The sequence below is a fragment of the Cavia porcellus genome, unplaced genomic scaffold (assembly GCF_034190915.1).
Source record: "Cavia porcellus strain 051 isolate PalLab524CR breed Dunkin Hartley unplaced genomic scaffold, mCavPor4.1 scaffold_27, whole genome shotgun sequence".
NCBI classification, from domain to species: Eukaryota; Metazoa; Chordata; class Mammalia; order Rodentia; family Caviidae; genus Cavia; species Cavia porcellus.
The window spans coordinates 45,377,883-45,404,513 of record NW_026947510.1 but is presented as its reverse complement, the minus strand read 5'-3'; the positions used below and the strand labels follow the sequence as shown (position 1 = coordinate 45,404,513).

Here is a 26,631-nt window from a genome sequence, read left to right as displayed (position 1 = left end):
TTTCTCAAATCAATCAAAATAACACTAATGAAAAGGAAACATTAAAAATGAGACCTAACTATAATTAACAAGCTTTCTATAAGCAGAATGAAAAGGCAAGAAGTTTGTGAGACAATATTTGTAACACTGTTTGCAATAAAGAACTTGTATCAAGAAAAATGCACTGTACTCCAACAAATGCAAGAGAAAATCCTAGAAGCAAAAAGTAAAATGAGGAGACAACAGAGTAGAATAGAATAGAAAAAGATAATGTTGAACTGACATCTGAGCCTATTCAAAGGTGCTCAACATCAAGAATAATCAGATTAATGCAAAGCAAGTGATAATGAGATACCATGTGTTATGGCTGAGATCTAGAATTCCCCACCAAATTCTGAGTTTTCAGAAGTGGGACTCTTGGAAGTTAATAGGGTCATGGGGGCATTATACTAATAAGGATTAATGGGCTGATCAGAGGATTATTCAGGATCAATCAGAACTGAGTGTGCTTTTAGGAGGCAGGCATAGTTGGAACAGGCAGATCACTGGGGGCATGGCAGGTCTGTCTCCCTCCCCAGCTCCTGTGGTCACTCTGCTTCTGGGTGCCATGGGATGAGCTTCTATCCTCTGCCCAGTTTCTCCTACTACACTGTTTCTCCCTGAAGCTAATGGACCATGAACTGAAATCATGAGGCAAAATACCCGCTTCTTCTTTGAACTTTTGGTGCTGGGTATTTTGTTCCAGCAATTACAAAGTGACAGAGACACCACCCCATATGCCAGAAGAATGGTTATAATGAGAAGACTGACAATGGAAAGCAATGACAAGAATGTGGATCAATTAAAATACTCTTATACTTCTAACTGGAATATAACTTTGCAGAACCACTTTGTGTTTTGACAATATCTACGTAGACATGTAGTCCCTAAGACCCAACAGTTGTGCTCCATTGCATAGCCAAAAGAAATAGGCACATTATCTCACCAGTATATACGATGTAGAATAGATACAGAAATGTTATTTATAATACCTAAAGGCAAAACACACCTGAAATGTTCATCAGCAATAAAATGTATAAAAGCAGGCATATTCAAGTAAGGAACAGTTGTACAACAGTGAAAAAGAACAAAGCAACTGCTGTATGCAATAACATGCATGAATCTCAGAGATTAATTGAATTAAGCTAGACAAAAAAAAAGAATATTTGCTGTTCAATTTATAAGTGAAGTTCAAAAATAGGCAAGACTGATCTATGATGATAGACTATAGAGTAAGTATTAGCTTTGTGGAAAAGTATTGGCTGGAAAAAGTCTTTCGGGCTCCTAAAATGTGCTATGGTTTCTACATTGCAATTACTATACAGATATGTAAACGTTTATTCAGCTGAGCTATAAATTCTGCAGACTAAACTGTTCATTGTTAAGTTATATCAATAAAAATATAAATTTCAAATTTGCATTCCTCATATATTCTTTGTAAAACCAATCACTGGCATGGATGGGAGTCTGAGAAAAAAAATATTTTTTCAAGTCAAGCATAAAATAATATGATTTAATTAATTTGAACCAGTTAATGTTAAAATGGAAAAGTTCAGTAATCTCATCTCTTGACTTCTTGTATTGTGGAGAAGACCGCTTGCAAAGGGTCTTTTAGATTGTCGTCTGCCAATGTTCATTAGGAAGGATTATTATAGGAAAATTATATAAATATACATATAAATAGACTCAGCAGTTTGGGTTTGTGTTTTTTTGCTTGCCAAGATAGATACAAAAAGTGATTTTTAAACATCTCCCATGTAGAAGAAATTATGTTAAGCCAATACAGTCTCATATCATAAAGGGACATGTCCAAAGAAATAGAACACAGTTTCTATTTTAAAACAGTAACATTAAATGACCTTTTCCTGAACTAAACAAACTAACCCAGGTTTTTAAAGTATCCAATTATTTTCAGCTAATGATCAGTCGTTAAAGATTCTGCTTCTTCTATTTCTTCATGCTTTTCTCAGCACTTAAACACCATTCTGATTAGTGACTTACAACTGTGATAAACTCCTAAATAACTCAATCACCATGAATCAGAAAAATCTTCTTACTGGAGAAATGAAATCTTTGTGTCATGGTAAGCATCTTTTAACCCATCTGATTCACCCTTTTATATCATTCCAGAAACTGTCCATGTATAATTTTTACTGTTGTGAGATTTCAGCTAAACTTGAAACACAACTGCTCAACACTATCTCCTAATAAAATACATATCGTGCCTATATGATATGCATTGTTTTTCAAGAATTGTAAGCAGTTCTATCTAGGTCAAATACGCACAATTGTGAATAATACTTGTACAGTTATGCCACAGACAAAATATTTTATTCTGCTACTTTTTTAAAAAACTTTTTTGATGTCTTCTAAAATGTGCTAAGGTTTCTACATTGAGTCTGTAAATCCTGAACAACCGGGTGTTACTGGGAGTTAACAAATGCACACAAGGCAGTGCCGGTGAGAAAGCATGGAGGACAGACAAACATACCAATGACAAAGTTGGCCTTAGAAGATGACTGCCCGTACTGCTGCTCGATGTACTTCGGTTTGTATGTCACCATGCCAAACAGAGAATTGAACTGAACGGTGCTTGCACACAAATACAAAAAGTACACTGGGTTTCCAAAAAGACTCCTCAGTGATGGAAGGAAATCTGTAAGACAATATGGAGTAATGCAGGAGAGTGTCACGGTGAGTATAAGACAGAGTCCTGGCAGTAGGATGTAACTGCTGAGTCCCCTTATCCTAGGGTTTAGGAGTGTTTCCAGGGTGGCTCATACATACGTCTTAGGTGGGATAAGTCAATGCGCAAATCAAGGCTGCAATCTGGCCGGCTCAAACCCAGACATAAGCACTGACTTCTATAGGCATACAAGACAGATCATCTCCAGCAAAAAATCAGAAACAGATTTCTCTAAGTGATATGTGGGTCAAAGACCAGGAGACAAGGGTTTCCTCTTATCACCCAGCTTGGAGTAGAGCTGGAGGCAAGGTTTTTCATGGACTTCAGGTTGGGGTCTCTATTCTTCAATATCAAGTCTTGGTCACAGGGAAAGAAATAGGAAAGTTATCTCTTTTAATCTTAAGGAATTTAGGGCTGGAGGTTTAGCTCAGCAGCATAAGCACCTGCCTTGCAAGCAGGCAGTCCTGAGTTCGATACCCGGTACCAATAAAAAAGAAAAAGACAAAAAAAAAAAAAAAAAAAAAAAACTTAAGGAATTTGCTTTAGCATTAGAATAGTGCTTTGAAATTTGTTCTCCTTCCTGGTTTGTAACAAAGAAGTGGGCAAAGTGAACAATTTCTACAAATGTAAATATTGCATTGCTTGCAGTGATGTGGAATGGGCTAATCTCCTGGCGGTCCATTTCCATGGAGAGAATTCATTAGAGCACTTCCGGCCTTTTGTCCCCAACCCCCAGCTCCACGTCTGCCACTCACTTCTGTGATTATAGTGCAAGACGTGCATTAAAACACGGTTCTCAGATGAGTGGATCTCATCTGTTAAGAGGCTTCAACCTCTGAAGATTCATTCTTTTTTTTGTTCCTGCCCCCCAGCAACAACCCTACAATCCTTAAAAACAATTGAGGAACTAAACGGAGGAAGCATGAGACATGTATTCCAAGAAGATTACAAAGGTTTCTGGTCATTTGGTCTAATCAGTTATCCAGCAAGAATGCTGACCTTCTGATTTTCATTTCTGTTTCCTGTAAGGTTTCTATTTTTTTTTAATGCAAGACAGGAAAAGCGTGGTATTACTTATGAATCCCCTAACATCCAAGTAGGAAAACAGACTACTTCAAAATCAAGAAAAATCTGACTTACCTCTTGCCATTTCCATGATATTTGCTTTTTCTCCAGCATGTGTTTGGTATTTTATATGATCATCTATAATAAACTTGGATTTCTCTGAAGAATTGGAGTCTTCTCTACTTTGGGGTCTAGGTAGACTCTTTGGTAAACACCAGAAAGGCACAGCTGCAAGAAGACTTATGATTCCTGCTATGAGGTATCCCAGCCACCAGGCCCCTACCCACTGAGGATCCTTTGGGGTAATGGTAACCTGGTCTGAAAGGGAGAGAGGAGAGACAATTAGCATATCATCAAAGCCAAGGGGTTGAAATATGCTTCTTTTAAAAAAATCCTAGGTCAGGGATTTAGCTCAACAGTGTAAGCATCTGATGGCAATTGCAAGGTCGTGAATTCAATTCCCAGTACCCCAGTCCCCAAAATTAAATCCAACCACTAGCTCTACCATATCCTTAAAAAAATACCTAATAATTCATACATGATATACACACATATATGTTTATTTTCAGTATTATCATTTTGCTTGTCAAAGGGATGACAGTATTTTTGAAGGATATCTTCTTTTGTTCCTTCAATTTAAAGTAAACTCTACAAGGGTGTATATTATGGTTTCACTCTGTCCTCTGGTCTGCAGTGGGACTCCTGATAGGAGGAAGGTAATGTGTCAGGGAGAATTTTGATGGTTCAAAACCTCCTACACTTGCTGCTCCACATCAGTGTCACTTCTATTTGGTTTGCATGTTGAATATCTGTGTAAGATTTTATTTAACAAGTTACACTCTGCAATGACAAGCCCCAGTCTACCATGAAGCTCTTATTGCAGAAGTGGTAAACTAAGGCTCAGTGTGATTAAGCCAGTAGAATATTATTTATTATATGGTAATTAATAATATTTGAGTCACTCTAATTCTGAAGCAAGTTATGTACATATAAGCAAAACTTCAATTTTATCGCAAAAATGTTACACCATTTCAGATTTGACTTCAGAGTGAAAACTTGCTTTTCTGAAACAAATTGTCATTTTTTTCCCTTTTATTCTCTGAAAGAAGCTATAAACAGGTCACTATACATTCACCACACTTGAGAGCACAAGAATACAAACATAGGACCTTTGGCAAGTAGGTTCAATACCACTGTATTAGACTAGGTAAACAGTGATCACTGGTTTATCACTGTGTATCAGCTGCTTCTCCTGAATGCTTCTCCTCCTTATCAGCCCCACACCTGCGCTCCATTACATGGCTCTCAGTCTCCACATTTTAAACTGCACAAAGCTAAAGAACTCAACAATTGGGCTCACTGCTGAAGAGAAGCATTTTGGGAAAGAATAAATGCAAAATAATTTTGAGAGAGGCCGTGAATGATTAAATAGCATTTCGGAACACATATTTCAGTTTACCTGATGGAAAAGTGTAAGAATTTTGCATTTTAACACACAATAACTTCAACATACACTGCCAGACTTTTTTTAGTGCAGCTTATTTTCTTGTCTCTTGCTGCTTTTTGGACTTCTTTTTATAAAGAAAACAATGGTTGAGAGCTGTCTAAGGGACACTTCTCACAGGGATGGAAACAAGTTAATAGCCTTGAGGACATTAGCCCTCTCCCGTCTATTTCCTGAACAAGCAATTTCCTAAAAGGAAAGCTAGTCTTACTATATAATGTGCCTTCACCTTAAAAAAAATTTTTTTTTAAAAAAAGAGGTTCTATAAGGAAAAACAAAAAGGGTTGTCAGAGACTTTTAAACCTTGGTGTTTCTGAAAGTCCCTAAACACATTAGCAATTGATGTGAGTATAATACATGTTGACACACCTGAAACTGACAAAAGCCAACAAGTAGCACTCAATAATCTCAACTGTGCTCAAATGTATTTAAACTGGCAAACCAGAAGCAAAATAGGATACAGCTTAATAACAGACCACAGGTCATCCAGCTCTAATCACCATCTATTTTTCATATTCCATCTATTATTGCATGTGGTAATTTTAGTGGTACATTTCCCATGGACTCTTTTCATTTTATAAAGATTAACACTCTCACATGTTATTTAAAAAAGGTAATAAGATATTTTCCAGTGTTCCCATTTAAAAAGTAATAGTAACCCAAGTAAAAAGAATAAATAAACAATAACACCCCCCTCTTACCTAGGTTTACAAAGCCAATATCCACATACAATTTGGCACATAGTGAGCCTAACAAGAAGCCAAAAATTGGTCCAATAATTGCAACCGTCTGCACACACCCTGTACCAAAAGAAAGAGGAAAAAAAGCTGCCATTTATTTGCTTTGATAAATTAATAAAATTTTAAACAAGAAATGTGAGTGAGACTCAGTAAGTAGCTGCAGATGTTTCAACTTCTCATTTGTGTGTGTTTAATTTGTCTGTTTTTCAACTGCACTGAATCAAGAAATAAATCCTTCTCTGCTTTGGGAGAAAAATGAACACTTTTAAGGCGTTAACTGCCTCTTAGAAAATAATGCCAAGACTCTGAAGAAGTTAATTTTCCAGAAGGAAGAAAAGTTTAGTTTCTAGGATTAGATTGTCCACTGTTAAAATTTGCAAGTATACTAACTTTGGTAGCCTTTCAAAATGTTTTACGGTCAAACATGAGATTAACCTTGACATTCAAATTGACTCCCTTCACCTTAGTGAAAAAATGCATCCCTTCATGTTGAGATTGCGCAGGACTAATTCTGAGAGGAGAGCTTATGCAGATTGCGGGAAGCACCTAGCAAAGAAACTGGAGTTTTTGCAGGAAAGTGCTCTCTGGACAGCTCATGAGCATCCAGGGAAGCTTTAGCAGGTGAATGGAACAGACTGCCTAAAAGGGCACCATTTCCGGTCAGTCCGGCTGCAAAACATCTCCATCTACCTTTCATTTCACTGCAGAGTTCAGTATACACTCAGGTCATAGAGGTTGATTTAAATCAACTGGAGCAATAAATACCAGTTACCAAGCCCTTTGCAGAATAGAAGAAAAAGCAAAGAGAGCCAACAGACTCCTGGAGAGGAAGGAAATTCCTGGCTGCTACTTCTCTCGGGTCTCTAGAGTATTTGCCCAGTGGATATGATGGAACTTTTGCTCCATTGCCAGTTTCTGATTTATGTTGTAATTTTTGATGAAAGCAAGTGCTCTGTTGGTAATTCTGGCCTTTTTGGCTGTAAGCAGAATAATACCCTGGAGTTCTGCAGTGCATAGCCAGGGACAGCTCATACAGTCAGTGTAGGTAAAGACCTCTTAAATCCTGCCCACCATCTGTGAAGGGTAGACATTCAAAAGATCAGAACTCCAAGAAATGAAGACTGGTGTGTGAAACTGTAACTAGTTTCTAGCTTAATTCTAGTGCATAAGATATGTGTGGGGAATGCTGCTTAGATGCATCTGGTCTTCAAAGTTTACCTCCCGTCTTCTACTGATTTTTGTGACTTTAGCTGTTGGTCTGTCCCCTGGAACTTGCTTCAGAAATGGGGTACACTCAGGGCTTGCTTCTATCCTGCTTATACTTTTTAAAAAATTCATTTCTATCTGTAATGCAGATCCAGAGGTTAACCATTGCCCATTCCTTGTAGGAATAAAAGATGTTTTAAGTAATCAATCAGTGTATACAGAATGGAAAGCAGTTTCTAGCACTGCAGAAAAAAATATGTATAAAAGTTGTCATGCCTAGAGGCCCCAATGGTATACTTATCTTAGGCAGGACAGTCTGTGAAATCTGAGGCTCACAGAGATACTTTCATTAGGTTGTATGTCATTGCAGTTGAGCTTGTAGCTATTTTATAATTTGGTGTTGTTTATATAATATAAAAGGTCTTTCCAAATTATGAAGTAGCTTCATCATCCAAATCCTGAGTGTGTATCCTTTAGAAATGTGTTCACTGAACAAAGGAGTGGTGAGTGACGTACAAAACTTTTTACACCCAGTTTAGTATGGAAAGGAATGGAGCAGACCAGGCATCCTGCTTCCCAAAATGACTAGGTAGGCATTACCAATATAGAAAGCAGCATTGTCTTCACTGGCAAAGTCATCCAGGTAGGCAATGCCCAATGGCTGGATGGGAGTTTCTCCTAACCCACGAAGCAGATTTCCCAGGAACACATAAACCCACATGGAGGAGCTGGCATCCACGTCACATTCTTGAAAGGAAAGCAAGCAAGAAGATTACAACGAGATCACTATCAAAACTAAATATTTATTCTGAATTTCCACAAGTAGTTCTAAAATTGAGCTACAATGCAAAAGTGAAGCACGCAGCAGTGCTAATTTGACAGGCGTTTGAATAAACTCAGAAACTGTTTTGTGACTTCAATTTCTTACACAGTTAAATATCCAAGAGAGATAACCTTGGAGCCCGATTGCTTTTTGTTCCTATTGGCTTCACATCTTATTTTGTTTTTTTCCTTTATTCCTTCAAGGGATAATTTGCATTCCTGTACTCCAGTAATGTCCAGCATACTATCTGAGGCAAGACAAAATTTGAGCAAAGGCTTTCTTACCTTATCTTTTAAACTTTACTATCTTTCAACAGAAATCACAAGTAATTTTATTGAGCAAATTTTATCTGAAATGCAAAAATTTGTATGGTTGATTCTCAACATGAGGTAGAACTCACATTGTTGATTAACCAATGTTAATACTCCCCAAGAAAATCCCTATAAAATCATCATACTTTAGCAGTATGAATAGTCTAACAAAAATAACTTGTAGTAGTATTTTGAGAGTAAAATTCAACCTTTTATGTAAAATTGCAAGGCATATTCATAAAAGTCTTACCACAGTGGGACCATGCATGTTACAAATAAAATACCATTCTAAAGAGATTAAACTTTCATAAAATTGACAATGTTGGCCACCTCTGATACTCACTTCTGAATGTTTTCTCTCTGCCACATGCTCAGTTGTATTAAAACTGAATCTTCTAACAATCCTGCTAGGCAGGGGTATCCTTACCTGTTGCTAACCCTTAAATTGACTTTTGATTGAGAAGCAGAAGTATGAATAAGTGAGATGAACACCTTTGACCCTGCAAGTCAGTCTACACAGCAGACCTGAAAACTGAATTCGCATTGATTTTAATATGATTCTGCCTCTTTAGAAAAGTAGCCAGCTGACCATGGAATTTTCACTGGAATCTCCTCAGAGTTTCTATTCTGCTCCCCCAAATAGAATGTATAATTTGTATCTAAAAATTCACTGCAATGCCATGTCTAACCCTAACATCTGTGTAATACTTAGAGACATGGTAATCAATTTATAGTGAAGGTCATGTGGTCACTGCAGACTTACGTTTTGTAATACAGTTGCCACAAACTACATGTGGCTGTTTAAGTGTATGAAAAGAAAGTTTTTTTTAAAACACCAGATGTAATGGGACATCACAGTTACTTTCATGGCCCCAGAAGCACAAGTCAGCCTACTTAGTATTGAATCTCAGGTACTTCAGTTCCATCCTCTGAGGTACTTTTCTATTTACAACATGAAACAATAAGTACTATAAAATTTAATGGGTGTCATAAGAATTCAATGATAAGAGATAGTTTATGTAAATTTACTTAAAAAGAATTATTGGGAGTACAATAGACTATGCATATGTATATTATATCTTCATTAAAATTAAATTAATATTTTAAAGTTAAATTTTCAAAAATAAAATTGAAAATCTAGTTCCTACATTAGCAATATTTAAGTTTTCAGTAATCACACATGACTAGTGGATACCATACTAAACAACATAAATTGGGACATTTTCGTCATCCTGGTCAACTTTGTTCCAGAGTTCTGTGGGGAAAATGGCGGCTATGTGTAAGCTGAGGAGTATCACCACAGACTAAGTGATACAGTACAGCCATTATCTGAACCATATTTACCCTTCCTGTTATCTTTGAGACAAGTTTTGTGTCTACTGTGTCTAGGGAAAAGAACTTGAATAGAGGGCATGAGGTAAAATAATTGGAAAGATAATCCTATGCTCTGGGCCCTAGTAATTCATCATCCCTTTGCATGAAAAATGATTTAATTCCTTGATTCTAAGTCCTGCATTTCACTTTTTCCATTAAAGGTTTAAACGTTTGCTAACTAGTTGTGATATTATTTATATCTCTCTCTAGCTTGTCAAAAGGAAAGAAATAAAAATCTTCAGTGACTGTATAGTGAAGCTCCAAACTCTTTAGCCAGTGAGTTGTCTTTATGCAGTGATAATAGCTAAGTTTGTTATGCACTGTATTACATAAACACAGCTTTTGTTCTTGTCCTTTGATTTGAACATGTACTCCTGGATGTATATATCATATTTTTTCATACTCTTCTCTGCTAGAATACTTTTTTCTTTTCCTTCTTTGCAGATGACTAGCTAAAGTAAACATTTTTGCATTTTTATGTCCTCTGCTCTTCCTCCCCTCTCCCATATTTCTCTATATTAGTAGCCCTCTGGCCCTTCTTTTCATTTGAACAGTCAGACTTTAAGTGCTCACCACTCAGGAAAAGACTTCTAATAGTATTAAGAAGGATACTACTGGGAGAGAAAGCTTTTATGGGAGAAATAGAGGTTGTATTAAAGGAAGATGTATTAAAGGAAGACTTTAGTGCTGCCTGTATAGGAATCAGTTCCCCAGGCAAGGAGCAGGCCCTGAAATCGGGGTGGAAGAGGTGGGATGGGGACTACATTTCTGCTGAAGAGAGGAGGAAGGATGCATTCTTCTTGCTGATATTAATGCTGGAGCTATTACAACACCTGTAGAAACATCTGTAGCCTCTGTGAGCAAGTGAGACCTATCCATCTTGGCTATCAGAGCCCAGGGAGGTTGTAAGACCCAGATTTGGAACAGCTGCAAAGCACAGCTCAGCCTCCCCGCCTGCAGCTCCTCCAAGGGTGTCTAGTGTGAAGAGTGATGGAGAGGAAATGATTCCCATGTTCCCAAGAGTGGCTCAGGTGTGTGACTGCTGCTTCTTTTTATAGCCGCATAGAACACTAAACAGGCTGATACAATTCCCTGCATGCCAATACAAGTGGGAAGTGGGATTATTTCCCTGTACTCAGTATAGTTAGTCTCATCTCTCTCAGAGTTGCTATGCTAAAATGAGTGTGGGCATAAACGATCACCTGCCCACACACTGTGACCAGATGGGTTTTAGATCTACTAATGGACATAGACTGATAAAACTAACTTCCTACCCTAACTGCTCCTCTAACTGCTATGCAGGCTCCCTGGAATGTAAGCAACACTTGGGAGAGAAGGATGAGGGTTAAAGGACAGATGGAAATTAAGTTTTTGCTATTCTGATAAAAAGAAATTGAATAGAAAACTACATGCGCTTATGGGAGAAATTACATTTCTTTCATCTCTAAGCAATGGACTGAGATACGATTGTGCTAAGTTAGAGTTACCTGGCTTAACAAACTCATCTTACTTGCAAGATGGAATATTTCCCTAGTGATCAGTAACTAATGCTACTTCCATAGGATTTGATCATCTGTACGTCTTCTTAACATCTCACCACATACTACTTTACATTCTAGGAATTTTATGGTACTTTAATATTCATTTAAATGGATGCAAAATCTTTTCAGTCCATACTAAAGCATATGATTATGTAAATATATGGTAAAAATAGTTTCAATAGTGAAGTCAAAGTAAAAAAAAAAAATCATCTTACCATCACTTGTTTTGGGTTGCGATTTCTCCACAACTGAAACTGGCAACTGACTTCCTGACTCTAGGAGACATGGAGAGATGCTAAGAGTAGAATTGGAGAAGAGCGAATATTTCTCATACTTGTACCTGTGTGAAGAAAACATTTCTTATTACAGACTCATTAACATCCTGCCAGAAACAGTATCCATATGCTCCACCACTCCCTGAGACATCTGGTTGAACTTGGAGTTATCACTGAATCTGAATTACTAATGGAACCAGCACTGTGAAACCAGCACTGTAAAATGTACAGGGGGAATAGTAAGATTTGGCCCACAGATTTCACACTATATCTGAGATGGCCATTCACCTGGTGAAATAAAATAAAAGCAGGAATTATAGATGCTTATTTTAGTAGAAGATAATGACAGCAATTCATCCATTTCCTTGGTGCAAATCATGACAAAATCATGATTGTCTCTGAGTCAGAGAAAAAAACAATAATTTATGGCCATTAGCATACTATATTTATAACTTTAAATTTAATAGACAAACTAGAAGGCTGATTTTAGAAAAGAGATGATACTTGAGCTTTTTGAACCATTTATCCAAATGGTTTTCTGCTTTTTCTCAACAGTTTGCTAATCTAGCTTCAAGGTATTTCTAATCCTATCTTTTCCTCTGTTTCTAAGCGTATGAAGGCCCCTGAACCAGTGTTTGATGGTTGAACTGTGGCAATGTTGTCTACAATTTTCCACCTCCACAATCTCATTCTGAATATGCCTTATGAGCCAAGTTCTCCAGTCCATTTTTACCTTTCAGGGAAGAGGCAGCTAGTAAAAAATCTATCGCACATCATCTTGATTCTTATTTTGTGCAGCTACTATGTCACTAGAGACTGGCGATCACACTAATGTAGTTGAAATATTAATAGTAAAAGACTTTATTTCATCAAGGAAAGAAAAAGCTATATTGAGTTAAAATATTCAAGCTGCTAAATGGATGCTTCAGATCTATTTTGCATAAACTACTATTCAATGGGTCTACGAAGCCCACTGAAAAAGTGAAAACATTTTGCAGGTGTCTTTCATGTAAATCTTTAAGTGAAAAGGGTCACGGTTTTTACCATTTTATCAAATGGATCCTTGCCAAAATAGGTTAAGAGGTAGTGACTGAGAGTAACTGGTTTCAGTTCCCAACTATACAGAAGACATTTAGTATTGAAATCACAGTAAATATAATTTTATAAATTATCACAGAGACATTTAAAGTGAACATCAATAACGATTATGCAGCACTTTAAAATTATTTAATTATTTGAACTTTCTCAGTTGGTTCTGTCAAAAGGCAACTGTGGCAAACATAATTACTTAGATTTTGAATAAAGAGAATCATATGTAAGCACCACATTTGCCAATTTCTGTGATGACTCCCTCAGAAAAATTTACCTCTTTAGGTTTAACATTCTTAGCTGTAAAATGAGAGCTATAGAGATAATCTAGAGACAAATAAGTGACTGAATGAGGGGGCTAATTGCATTGTTAATTTGGGGGCTTTAGTGCTGACTTGTATTCAAATTTTAATGAATGCAATCCTGACTGTAATGCATGAAATATTATAAGACTCTTATTTTCCCTTTCTCCAGCTGGCCCCACTAGAGTCAGTTTTTAAAATAATGCGAGTTAGATGATCTCATTGCTCCAGGGGTTCTGTTCACTAAGCTAGGAAAACCTAACTAAGCTCCACACAATTGTTCAGACAGGCTGGCCTTGAACCCACTGTGTAGCCTACCAAGCAAAGGACGATCTGAAGACCAGCAGGGTGGGAAAGTCTGAGCCCTAAGATGAGAGCTATCAAATCACCATATGCATTCGACTGAGAGCCTCAGGGCACACAAATGTCCATCGAGGTTCAAGAAATACGTTAAACACACCATCCTTTCCCACTAACTTCTCAGTGTCATCTCTTCTGCTTTCCCCATGCTGTTTCTACCTGCGTCCCTCAGGCCTCCTTACCTCCTCCATACTCCAGACTCCCTCCTGTGGCAGGAAAGCTGTGCCCCCCCCTCCTGTAGGCTAGAAAGCATCTGACCCAGGTATCTACATGGATCTCCCCTTTTGTTCAGGTCTTCCTGAAACATTGCCATCTCATTGAAACTCTAAACTGCACCACATATACCCATTCCTCCTGTGTTGTCCGTGGGTGATTTTTTCTGTGTAGCTCTTATCATAATCATACACACTATATCATTATTTATCTTCTGTCTCCTCATAATATCCACTAGGGCACAGATTTGTTTCCCCCATTATCCTATTCTATTACCTAGAACCTAGATTTATTAAATTCATGAATTTCATGAGCTAACCTACAAGAAGCCTAACAGCCTATTGGTGGTAGGCCATTAGAGATTATTGTCCATGATTAGTAGATTTTATTAGACATCAAGATTATTTCTGTTAGGAGGAGTATAGTGGTCTTTCAGAGAATAGCAATAACAAAATTACATTATGGATGAGTACCCTTTTAGTGAATTATGCTGCAAAAAGTTGGAAAATTCCTATATTAACCCTTGAGCTTTAACTTAATGAGAGAAAGTACTGTGTGTGGGTTTTTTGTTTGTTTGTTTCTTTCTGTATTTTGTTTTCTCATTAAACAGCTCTATTACATGGAATAGTACCTCACAAGTAGCAGACACTAAGGAATAAACAAATCTATCCTTCAACTTATAAACAACATCTTTATGACAAAAGCATTGCTCATTACTGCTTAAAAACAGGTGGTTTAACTGGGCAGGTGGGGTGTAGGCCTGTAAAGCTAGTAAAATGCGGGAGGCAGAGACAGGAGGACTTGCTTAGACTTTGAGGTCAGCCTGGCTACATAGTGGGTTCAAGGCCAGCCTATCTGAACAATAGAACAAGACCCTGTCTCAGAAAAAATAAATAAATAAAATAAATAAAAAAAGAAAGGAAGAAGAAAAAAGAAGGGGGCTTAATTTGCTAATTAAAATTGGTAACAACGAAACAATGAAACAAAAATATAACAAAGCAACTACTTATATTAAGAATTTTGATAAGCATTTTATCTGTGCCATTCAAGATGTCAGCATTATTTTTTATTATTTATTTTATATTATTTTATTATTTATAATTGTTATTATTTTTAATATGCAGAAACCAAGGCTCATATACTAAGTAACATGCAGTATTTATTATCTGTAATATTTGTTCATGATCCTTTGGATATTTGCTAAATAATGTTAATTTCTTTTTATTTATAGATAGTGACTCTATAGCTAAATGAAAGCATTGCACTCAAAATATATCAGTAAAAATTTCCCTTTAATCGTGACATCTATGCACAGTAGGGTGCAGCAAGTCAACATTTCTTACAGAGTATTTTCACTAGTTTTATCCTGACACTGTTCTGAAATCTTCTCCAAAGACGTAGTATGTAAACATAAAATATAAAATCACAGTGTTTTAAACATCAATTTAAATAATCAATTGCAACAACAGAAGGGAGAATTGAAGTTATTGGCCAAAGCTGGAAGAAAATGGCTGTCGTAAACTTACTGCTCCATGAAGAACTGAGGCATGGCGATCAATAGCGTTCCCACTCCCATGACAAGGCACCCAGCTCCAATTATTTTTGGCCTGTGCAGTTTGGCTCCAAAGTAGCTAACGAATGTTATAACCAAGAGATTCCCTTTGGTGGAAAGAATAAAAGACTTGTAACTCAAAGAACTTAGAATATACTCAACAGTATAACTGCATGAAAGAATATACCTAGCAGATTCGGCCATGTTTTTGTCTTGACTAAACCATCTCTCCACCAACTGCCTGTCACTTACCTTCCTGTAATTTGGGATGATTGTTGAAATTGTCTACATATTTATCATCTCAGTCACCCTATCCTTTTATCAAAATATTTTACTCACCCATCTGTTTCACCCAAACCAGTTATTTACCCTTATAAAGTATTTTATCAGTAAATTAAATTATAAAAGTTTTTCTTTAGTCTGTTAAATTTTCCTCAGTGATTTTTGAATTCAACTTTAGTACTGCTTCTTTTTTTTTTTCTTTCTTTCTTTCTTTCTTCTGGTACCAAGGATCGAACTCACGACAGCCTGCTTGCAAGGCAGGTGCTTATGCCACTGAGCTAAATCCCCAGCCCTAGTACTGCTTCTTTACTCATTTAAACTTTCTCTACTAGTGTCATAATTCCTCTTAAAACGTATAGTGCATATTATTTCTCTGGCTTATACCCTCTATAGAAAGAATAAAACAAAACTGTGCCTCATTTTATATGAAATCAAATTATGAAAATCTATTCATATAAATGATAATTTTCAGTTCCTTTATATACATTTTACAAAAACAAGACTCAAAATAGAAATTAAAATTACTTCACATAGACAATTTCAGGTTTACATGAGTTCTATAATTGAATGTATACCAATAACACAGATTTTATAAAACACAAAATTTTATAAAATATGCCCACCTATTTTATTTTAAGAAAACTATAAAATATATAGGATTTTTAAAGGTTGGAATTACACTTTCTAAAATATCTCTAGTGAAGTATATGATAAATGAGTATTTAGTTGGTAATGGTGATAATTAAACATGCTTTCAGAAAATTTCTCAGGCCTTGCTCTGTATAAAAAGCACTGAAAGGGGGTGGTGAGGGAAATGGAAATTTGTTAAAAATACAAATACTTGGCAAATCCAGACAGTTTCTGATTCTGGGAAACTGGGGGAAGCCAAGAAATCTGCATTTCTAACAGGAGCTCAAGTGTACTGATGGGGATGGTTTCAGTACCCAGCTTTCTAAACATTGTTTTGGGTCATACATTTTAAGGGCCTTTAAAGTTTTAGCTATGTACATCTGAGCTATTTAATTTTGAAGAACTGCAGTGAAAAATAACACTTCCCCCAAAACTGATAGGGATAGCTGATGATCGACTTCACTTTGAAGTCCTAGATGCTTCCAATTTTGCAACAAGCATGTGTTTCCTTCCATCTGTAAGCAATTGTGTAATTTACCATTTGTCACACTGCCAGCTTCAGTCAATTAGAAAGTGAAGAGTAAATGTAATAGCCTTGAGCCCAATAATAATGATGGTGAGAAAGGCAAGCTGTACAGTGGCTCTAGGCTTTCTGGCTTCAGGAAGAACTAAGTTCTTCACCATGTTCACATTTTCCACAAAACTTTAAGCATGAGATTTCCAGTTGGATATATAAACACTTAGTAGAAGATATTTGAAATCACATTACACTGATAATTATGTCTATATGTTTGCAAACGTACTACAGTAAATAAATTAAAATACATTGAAAGCTGATTTCTGTTTATAGGTCATGTCCTGTCATCCTCACCTACCAAGGACCAACACTTCATAGTAAGGGCTCAGACTTACAGGATGATTCTGTGCTGGACTATTCCAAGTACAAGATGATACCACTTCAGTGTCTCTGACAACTATAGCAATATTTTCTTCTTTGCCTCAGTATCCTGTCTGAATTCTAAGGAGATATTCTTAGAAAACAAATGGCAAGCAATTTTTTTTAATTGAAGTGAAAGCAATCTGCCTACATACACCTACCATCGCTAGCCTCTAAAACGAACAGATCCAAAGTGTTTTTACCAAATTTCATCGAATTCTGCCTCTTTGTATCTGCACAAAATTCAAATTTTCATGTGGTAGCAAAGAAAGAAAGCTACAGGAGTCATCTAATAAAATCCTGGAAAGCAAATCTGGACAAAGGAAGCGAAAGAAATAGTAATTAGAGCCCAAGGTAAACTATAAAGATCCTAAGCAAATTACATTAGCAAACAGGATAGTCCTGTATATACAAATAAAACATCTGGCCAGTGAGGGAACACTCATGTAATCTCAGCACCCTGGGAGGCTGAAATTGGAATGCTGCAGGTTCAAAAGCAGCCTGGACAATTTAGCAAGACCCTATCTCAAAGAAAGCAAAGAAAAAAGGCTGGGAATGTATACCTCAAGGATCTGAGCAAGGATCTAAGCTCAAACTTTGGAACCATAATAAGTAAATAAATGGCAAGTATAATTTATTCCAGGAGTGAAATAATATGACCAAATTAAAAAATTGACTGATTAAATCATTATAAAAATGACAGAAGAAAAAAATCCCATGTTTACCATAACAAGGCAGTAAAAACACTCCATAACTAATCATTCATTTATGACAAAAAATGTCGGTGAGTAAATCTGAGCAAACCAACTTCTAAAGGGAATCTGGGAATGCGAGGAGATGCGAGAGAAGGGAAAGGAAGTTGAAATGAAAGAATCAAGACATGATATGACTATGTACCATTTCCCCCTGAAAAATGTATTTATGAAATATCACATACTAGTGGAAAGGGAAGGAAAAAGAGTACCTATAGAAACCATGCAGCAAGTATATTGCTGCACAGTAAGATCATGAAACCCATCATATTGTCACCCACAAGAGAATAATGTCTACTGTCACTGTTGCTTTCAACACAGTGCTGAGGTCAAGGACATTGGATAAGAGAAAAAAATAACAGATTTGGAAAGAAAGATATAAAATTGTCTATTTTTTCAGCTAATGTGATTATTTATCCTGCCAAAAAAGCAAAATCATTAAATAAAGTTGAAAGAAAGCACATATAGAAATATTTGAAATAAAAAATATCTGGAAAATATTAGAAAATCACAATATGGAAACTTTTATGTTCTTGGTGACTATCAGTTTTGGAAAATATCTCAGTTATGAAAATATTGTTGGAGGAAAGCTTGAGTTTCCTCTATGTGCTATCAGATGATAATATCAGGAGACCTCTCAGAGGGAAGGACATTACAAAAAAGAACAGCTGAGAGCCAGAGGTTAAGGATAGTGATGGATTCAGAATCCTGGAAGGAGAAACTCCCTTGCCTGGAAATTTGTGAGTGGTAAATAACTAGAACAAACCTGTGAGATCTGACATAAAGGCTCTCAGTGAGAGCGATAGAACTGTAAGCCATTTAAAAACAAAGAATAGTAGATAATTTTTATCCTTAGAACAGTTCAGAAGAAGCAATATGGATTTTGGGTCAGAGTCCTTTGCCACATCCTATGAAAACTTAAACGCGCTACATCAAATTCTGACTCTCTCTCTCTCTCTCTCTCTCTCTCTCTCTCTTCTCTTCTCTTCTCTCCTCTTGAAATCACATTGTCTTCTCTCTTTTCTCTACTCTATCTGCTTCCCCACTTCTCTTTCAGATTCTATATGACTTGAGAATCTAAGAAAAAAAATTGGACTAGGTAATTTCTAGGCATCTTCAGCTCCAAAATATAACACAATAGTCTATACAGAACAATCAAAGCATCTATAATTGCATAATGTTTATCTGCTCATATCTGCCTCTTTTCTGCAAGCCTACTTCATTCAGCAAACATCTGCTGCCACTGTACACTTATGGCATCTCCTGGTGCAGCCCACCACCCTGACCTTGACTTTATGTGTCCCTTCAGTTTAGAACCATCAGTACAGCAGGTATCGGAGAATAAATTAACTGTGCAGACCATCAAAGGAGATTATGCATGGGGTGATGTGAGGAGGTGTTTTAGAATGGTGTAGTCATTGGTTGACGCCATTAGCATCAACTGGGAGCATAGGAAAATACAGATGCTCTCCTCTTCCAACAGAATCAGCAGCTGCACTTTAACGAGACTGCCGAGTCATTTATACAAACATCCAGGTTTGATTGGCACTGAACACAGACATTTTCTTTTGGTAGAATGATGAAAGATGGATTTTAGAAGCAAAAAGCCTAAGGCAAAAGATTACTTATTCATTTTTTCATTCTTTCTGCAACATTCAGAGTAACAACTAAGATCAACACTATAAACTAAAAAAATTATTGAAGAGATGAAAGACATTTCTCCAATCTTTTGAAAGTTCATGTTAAAGCTGAAATCAAAGCAGTGATATTTTACTTTAGCCACAGAAAAATACTATTTTGTTTACTTTGACAAAGAATTAAAGCTTTCTTGTTTATCAATTCAGGAAGCAAAATAATTGGGATTGTACTCTTGAAAACTACGCACAACAATGATTAAAATTATTTGATCTCTTCAAGTTGTAAGAGACAGTCTATAAATAATTGCTAACAAAAGATTCCTGTATTCTCATTAGTAGACTCCCTTTTCTTTTCCTCCTAGGTCACTGGAGAGCAAACCCCTTCCAGAGCTTAACCTCTTAACTCATAGTAATACATTTTTGAAGAGCTAATTCAATTCTCCATATTTCTAAAATTGAAAGGAATCCAATAATCTCTTGGTCTTTTATAAAGACTTTCCCACATAGTTATAACTGAGAAGACCAATTATCAATGTGACTGTTCTGCCAAAAAGCAAAATTATTGTATGTTTAAAATTATAAAAGTACCTGGAAAAATATTTGAAATAAAGAATATCTGGAAAATATTAGAAAATCGTGATATGGAAAAGCTTTTAATTTCTTAGCATTGTCATTTTTGGAAAAAATCTTTGTTCTGAAATATTCTTCAGAAGAACTCTAGTTTCCTCTAATACATACAATTAGATGATAATGATAGGAGATAACCATGATACCACACTCTCCTCTAGAAAATTCTCTCATTCTTATTGGAAACTCTGAATTATATGAGTCATACAATAGTCAAACCGGGCAGAATATTTATTTTGATTATTCTGAGACAGAAAATTGCCTTCCCTGTAGCATATGGTGATAGCAACTTCTGTCCAAATATTTAGCAAGTGAGATTCCAACATACAACAGAATGGAAAGCAATATTATGTGCCATTCCTAAGAGGACCTTGAGCTTAAAAAGTAAAGTTAGGCATCTGCCATACTTACCAATTTCAAAACTCCCATCAATTACTCCTACCAATGAGGAAGGGATATCAAACCTTCTCTCTATCTGAGTGATGGTGCTCTTCAGATAGCCTTCTGTTAGTGCTTTGGCAAAGTAAACAAAGGACAAGCCACCCAAGAACACCTAGAAAATATGACAGGTCACACTTAGTCTGACTACAGCTTGACACAACTTAGAAACATACTAAGCACACCACAATGAGAACTAAAAGCAATGAAAAACAGGTCTGTTATCACTGAAGATTTAATTCAATACGATTGTAGGTTCCCTTCAAACTCAACCTCATATAGATTTCCAAGAAATTTATATTTTCTTGGAATTTGAAATGTATGTTGATTTTCATTCAAAATGTACATTGAGTTTTTTTGCTTTCTTCAAAGAACATTCAGAGGTTGAGATATTTATCAATAAATGGGCACAGCTTGAAACCATACTCGTAAGCGAAATAAATCAAACTCACATCTGTGAACACCAAATAGTTTCCCTAGTGTAGGAAATGATTCAAATATATAAAAGAATGTGGTAACCATGATTCCCCATTATGTGGCCTTGAAGCCTTATAAAGTTTTCACTCATTAATTGGAGTGGCTTTATTCTGGGCTGTTTGATATTATGGCCTGTGATGCAATGAACAGCTATTCTGAAGAAAACAAGACATCATAATAGCTAGTGCTGATTTAATACCATCTTGTTTTAAAGTCCCACCAAACTATGGCTCTTCTATTTCCATTGGTTTTATCATGTTGTAGCTTGCTGGATTTTATCATATGTGGTAGTATAAACAAAAATTGTTATAGGCAGAGACAATATAGAAACCATTGTTTATTTTTCTGTTAGCTGGTTCTAAATACAATGCTTTCATCCACTTGAATGGTGTTACACTGTCTTGATGTTTGATGTTATAGCATATGAAGTTATATTCAAATATTTCAAGGAAAAAGACACTATGGTAACTACTATTAAGCCGGGTTATTTGGTGGTAAAGCACTAGGTTGCTGAAACTGTCATGCTTTGACCTGTATTGCTATGTTGTTAAGCCCTCTTTTATCTCAACCTCTCCCTTATTCATTAAAAAATTATTTATTTTTTTTCTTTTTTAAACTAAGGGGAAAAATAAAAAAAAACTAGCAGGATATATTTTAGTAACCTTCTTGATTTCCTATTAACTTGATTTGAAGTCCTGTAATACTCCCACTATCTTGTTTTGACTGATTAGACTCTGTTTCACTCTGTATGATAGTATTAAGTATCAGAGTATAGGCAACTACTTTGAAGGCAATAAGATTCACTTGATGCCCATTCTGGTTTGACTATTATCCTCTTTTGAAGTTCTGTAAGGTTTACAATGTTTAGGTTTTATTGGACTTGTTCTCTACTGTTTTGCTCAACTTTATAATACCTAATGAGATAGACAATTCTTCTTAAGGAAGCAAGAGGCATTATGGTAACCATTGTTGATAAACCTTGTACTCTGTTTTTGCATCATGTGCTATGTCTTTCCTTAGTTTTGACTGACAGCTTTGTTTTATCATGTTTGATTTTATTCTTTTACAAAAAAGTAATAAGATCTATGGGAGCAATAAATCCCAAAATGTGTAAGTTTTGTTGCAATAAAGAGAGGGGAAAAAAAAGTGCCCAAAAGGATACAACAGCAAGTGTGTTTAGGTGTGTTAAATAGATGACCATATTAATATTTTTGATTGGATCATTGAACACAACTATTTGCAGTCTCACTATTTAAATGTTCACTTTGTATGCTTTGATACTGTGACACGAATCACCGTTTCAAAGATGATAGTGTGTAATCTATTAACTGGTGATATCTTACTGTTTTTTTTTTTTCTTTTTGTAATTCTGTATTACTTGTACCCTTACACTATTTTGTTTTGTTCTGTTTTTTTCTCTTTTTCCTTTTAAATAAAAAAAAGATCAAGAGGCAAGAAAACAAAAAGAACATTCAGAGGACTCTAGATTATTTTTTATTCAGAAATTGGTTTTATTTTCCTAAAGAGAAAAATCACACAGGCATGAAAAAGAGTTTGCAAAATATTTGCTGTGGGATTGTTTACATTAGTTAAAAATCATAATGACTTAAATGTCCATTAATAGAGGGTTGATCATATAAAATATAATATGTGATGCAAAATAAAATATGAAGCAACTTCTTAGTGAGTGAGGGAGATTTTTGCATTTCATTAAATCTGAGATACCATCATTTTTAAAGTGCATCATTATTTTATGATTAAAAAAAGGAATGCTGTCATTAAATAAGCTTCCTTATTACCTAGAATTTTTACTTTATACTTACTGGCTTTTAAGCTTTAGTATATTTTAATTATAAACCACTATGTCCACACATAGAAAAGAAATAATATTCCTGAAACTTGTTCACATTTAGAGTCAAACTTCCAAATATATATTAATTCATTAATGTTCATATATATTTGTGCAGTATGTTCTCAGTGTCATCAAGAATGTTTGGGTGCTGAGTTTCTTTTTTGTTTTTAGTTAAGTTTATTGATACAATTTAGATATACACAATGATCACATTCATCATAGGGAATTTGTACCCATACATGGTATATCTTGTTGCTTCTTTTAAATCTCCTCTATTCCCTTCAACCCCTCTTTCCCTCTTTATTTATAAAGCTTTGTTTCCATTTTATCCTTCTTCCATCATTGTTTGTATGATTGATAAGGGCCAAAGTGTGTAATTGGCACTGTGAAATAGGAAGAAATTGTTTGAAAGAAAAGGGAACCAGGAAGGGTGATGGGGAAAGAAAGGAAGGGAAAAAGCAAAAAAAAAAAAAAAAGATGTCTGGATTTAAAAGGAAGATCAGTGTACGATGAAGCAGAGAGGAAGGAGACATTGTTAGATAAGAAAATAAATCAAGTGAAAATCATAGCCAGATACCTGATACCTTATCATACAATTATTTTACACAGATGCCATATACTATCAGGAAACATGAAACACAGAAAAACTGAACTACTATTCCTCATGTTGGACTTCATGCCTGTTAACCTCATATTCAAATTCTTTCTCAGTAGAAAACTTGTTTTGATATCTAGCTTATGTGTTTGGTGGATGTAGGTCTATAGCCAGGTTGCCATGTATGTGAAAAGCACATGCAAGTATTTGGTGAGTGAATATTTGGTATAAACAAAGGAGGTTTTGGGTCATACAGAACATGATTTAAAAAGTAACCCTGTCCTTTATGGAAGCTTCATGAATTAAATGTTGCATCTGTACTTAGTGTAATACTTGATCCATAAATGTTTAGCATTAGTTTCTAGTGACTACCTATCCTATTTAGGAGAGGTATTGAAATGAGCCTAGAAACCATTCAACCCATGTGGTCAAAGATTGCTCTCATTGCCAGGTACTTAGTAAATCATATGCAATTTCACAATTTAGAAAGGAAACATTCTCATTTTTTAACTTCATTATATGGAAGATATAGAACACCAAAGGTACTGACACTGTCTAGTTCATTACCCTACCTTTAGTTCACCACAGCATGACTCTTTTTTCTCTGAGGAGGGATACTCTGTTTTAAAGGAAGGCCTTCCAACAGGTTGCACTGAATTTTTGCAGAAAAATTGCACATTTTCTTTGGATGAAGTGTCCATTATGAAAATGTTCCTTGTCTCTGATCTATAAGAGTTGTAAAGACAAAAAGAAATAAATTTAAATCTATACAACTTATTAAGTAGTACTTTATTTTGTAATAGACTCCAGTTTAGTGAAGCTACCTATTGTTACCACAGTAAATTGGCAAATGTTCTCAATTAAAATCACACAGGATGTTTGATTAATCCTGCTTTCAGAATTTGCAGCCTGCATTCTTTCTCAATCCCTCCACTTTACGACTCATTTTAGCAGGAATAAATTTAAATGTTGCCTTTGGAATAAATAATGAGGCAGAATTTTGTTAACTTTGTGGTCTTGCCAGATTAAGCTAGGAGCAAACAGTAAAGAAAGAAAAGGAATTCAACCATTTGAATATTGATTCATTACAATTAAGAGTTCAAAGCCTTTAAATCTATCTTCTTAGCATAAATAAAGGAGGTTTTCACCCATCACAGATCCCTAACATACTTCCTAACTCTCCCAGTACTCCAAGTAAGGCTTAAATGACTAGAGCAGCAGAGAACTCCCATCTGTGTATTATTTTAGTTTGATGATGAGGGAAGAATTGTGCCTCAGGCTTAGATTTAATTCAGATGAAAGTATGGTCTTAGTTCTGCCTTAAAGTAAGAAAGATGCCCTTCATTCCCACGCTGGATTTCCCACTCTCCCCCTACACTCTTGTCTGGACCAGACCCTGGATAGTATCACACACTGCATCTACTTCTTCCTGTCCACATTAATGTTCACACATCCTGGTCATTCTCTTTAGAATTCCATGTGGCTCAGTGCCTGCCTGATTAGCTAATCTGTGTCAAGGGATACAAAAAATAAATAAAATAATGTCTGGATCCGCCCAGTGATTACTCAATGTACAACTGTACATTAATTAAGATCTTTCATTTCTGCACACTAAAAAAACTGTCATTTAGAGTAATATTTCATGTATTGTGGTAAAAATTTAGGCTTGTTCTGTTTATCTATATATGATTTTAATTCAGTGTTTGATCTATGTTTACTAAACCTACATTGTTTGAATTGACAGATGGCATCATAAACTGAAAAAATTAAGAAATAGTAGTAAAAACATTTCATTTCAAACATATAAGGTGACATTAGAAGACCTAAACAACTTTAAAGTTTAATGGATTCTTCCAAGGAATGAAAGATGAGTTAAGAAAGGGTAGGGTAAAGGCTTCATTTTAAAAAAATATATGTATTATTAAACTTAGAGTCTCATTTCATAAATATATATGTATAACTTTAAATTTTAAAAGTAGACAAAGGAAATTACAACAAATGAAAAATTATAAACAAAATATGGAACTAATAATGCAAATGAAATATAGAACTGATAATGTTAAAGTATCACAGACACAGACAAAGAATAAAGACACAGACACAGAATAAAAAAAGAGACAGACACATAGATAAAACATCAATGAAATAAAAATAGATATACAAACAAAAATTATTTTCAAGATATAGAACTAACTGTAAAATGATGACAAAACCAATAACTTTCTAGCAAATATTAATTATACTAATTACTTGCATTGACACAAACCAGAAAGGTAGCCAAAGAACAGATTAGCAAAAATACTCTAAAACTATGCTCTAAACAAAAACATGAAGGACAGGAGGACAAGTGACATATCAATAATATGTCATCAAAGAATAACCTGCAAGGAAAGAATCCAGATAAATGGAAACATATGAGTATTGTTTACATTTACCTGACAAAATTGACTTCTGCTGTTAATGAAATAGCACCCAGACAGCACAAAACCCAAAACCTTGAAAGTTCAGAGGTTAGATAATCCTAAACCAAATGATAGCAAATCCAAATGAATTAATTAGTATTTCACCATTAGGATTATTCTATTTTAATGACTAGTAAATTTTATTCATTAATCACATGAAGAACATGAAATTATAAAATGATAAGATGCCAGAATATGAAAAAGCATTTAGTCAGATTCAACATCCATTTCTTATTTAAGAATAAAAACAAGTTCTAAGAGACTAAGAATATAGAGATTTATCTGCACAATATCTGATAAAATAGCTAACTTCACATATGCACCAAATCACTGAGTGCTTTTCCAGGATAATATTTTGTGAGAACAATAAAAAAAGGAATTTGCAAAAACACTGATTTGTACAAAGTTAGGTACATTTCTTTTCCAGGAAACTACTGACAGTCTGTAATTGAGCTCCAGAGACACATGATTTATAATGAAACAAAAGTCAAAACAACCAAATAAACTAAAAGTAAGCTTCAGAAAGTTTATAAGCAGAATATTAACACATTTCAGGTTACTGTCACTGCACATGGCTTTTTAAAGAAATGTTTGTATATCTACATTTCCTAATTTGTCTACAATGAACATGTAGTCCTCATGTGATAGTTTGATATGAAAGATAACACCAAAAACAAATGTAGAAATCAAAAATGTTTTATAATGTAAAATACATATTAAATTTATAGTTAAACTGTAATTCTCCTTCAAGGATTACCCTATCTCATTCAAACTAGCTTATGGCTTTAGGAATTCTTATACCAGATGATTTACCAAATGCAAATAGCAAATATTTCATAATATACTACCACTTAAATATAGTTTCAAAAACTCCAAAGCGTTA

General features: G+C 35.2%; 1 protein-coding gene across 3 annotated transcripts in view; it reads right to left on the bottom strand.

The window, feature by feature from the left end:
* The window catches only part of Slco1c1 (solute carrier organic anion transporter family member 1C1), a 48,804-nt gene that overhangs the window by 20,527 nt on the left and 1,646 nt on the right, over nt 1-26,631 (bottom strand). For 2 of the 3 annotated variants that reach the window (XM_023565302.2, XM_063238325.1), the window contains exons 2-9: nt 23,859-24,012; nt 20,336-20,477; nt 15,034-15,166; nt 11,484-11,608; nt 7,820-7,966; nt 5,975-6,073; nt 3,845-4,087; nt 2,510-2,674 (exon numbers count right to left, since the gene is read on the bottom strand). In XM_023565302.2, coding sequence (XP_023421070.2) covers nt 2,510-2,674; nt 3,845-4,087; nt 5,975-6,073; nt 7,820-7,966; nt 11,484-11,608; nt 15,034-15,166; nt 20,336-20,477; nt 23,859-23,987 — 1,183 coding nt within the window. In that variant the 5' untranslated portion in view covers nt 23,988-24,012. Of the gene's footprint in view, nt 1-2,509; nt 2,675-3,844; nt 4,088-5,974; nt 6,074-7,819; nt 7,967-11,483; nt 11,609-15,033; nt 15,167-20,335; nt 20,478-23,858; nt 24,013-25,721; nt 25,741-26,631 lie in introns of those variants that run through there. The other variant, XM_063238326.1, reaches the window with a different exon arrangement.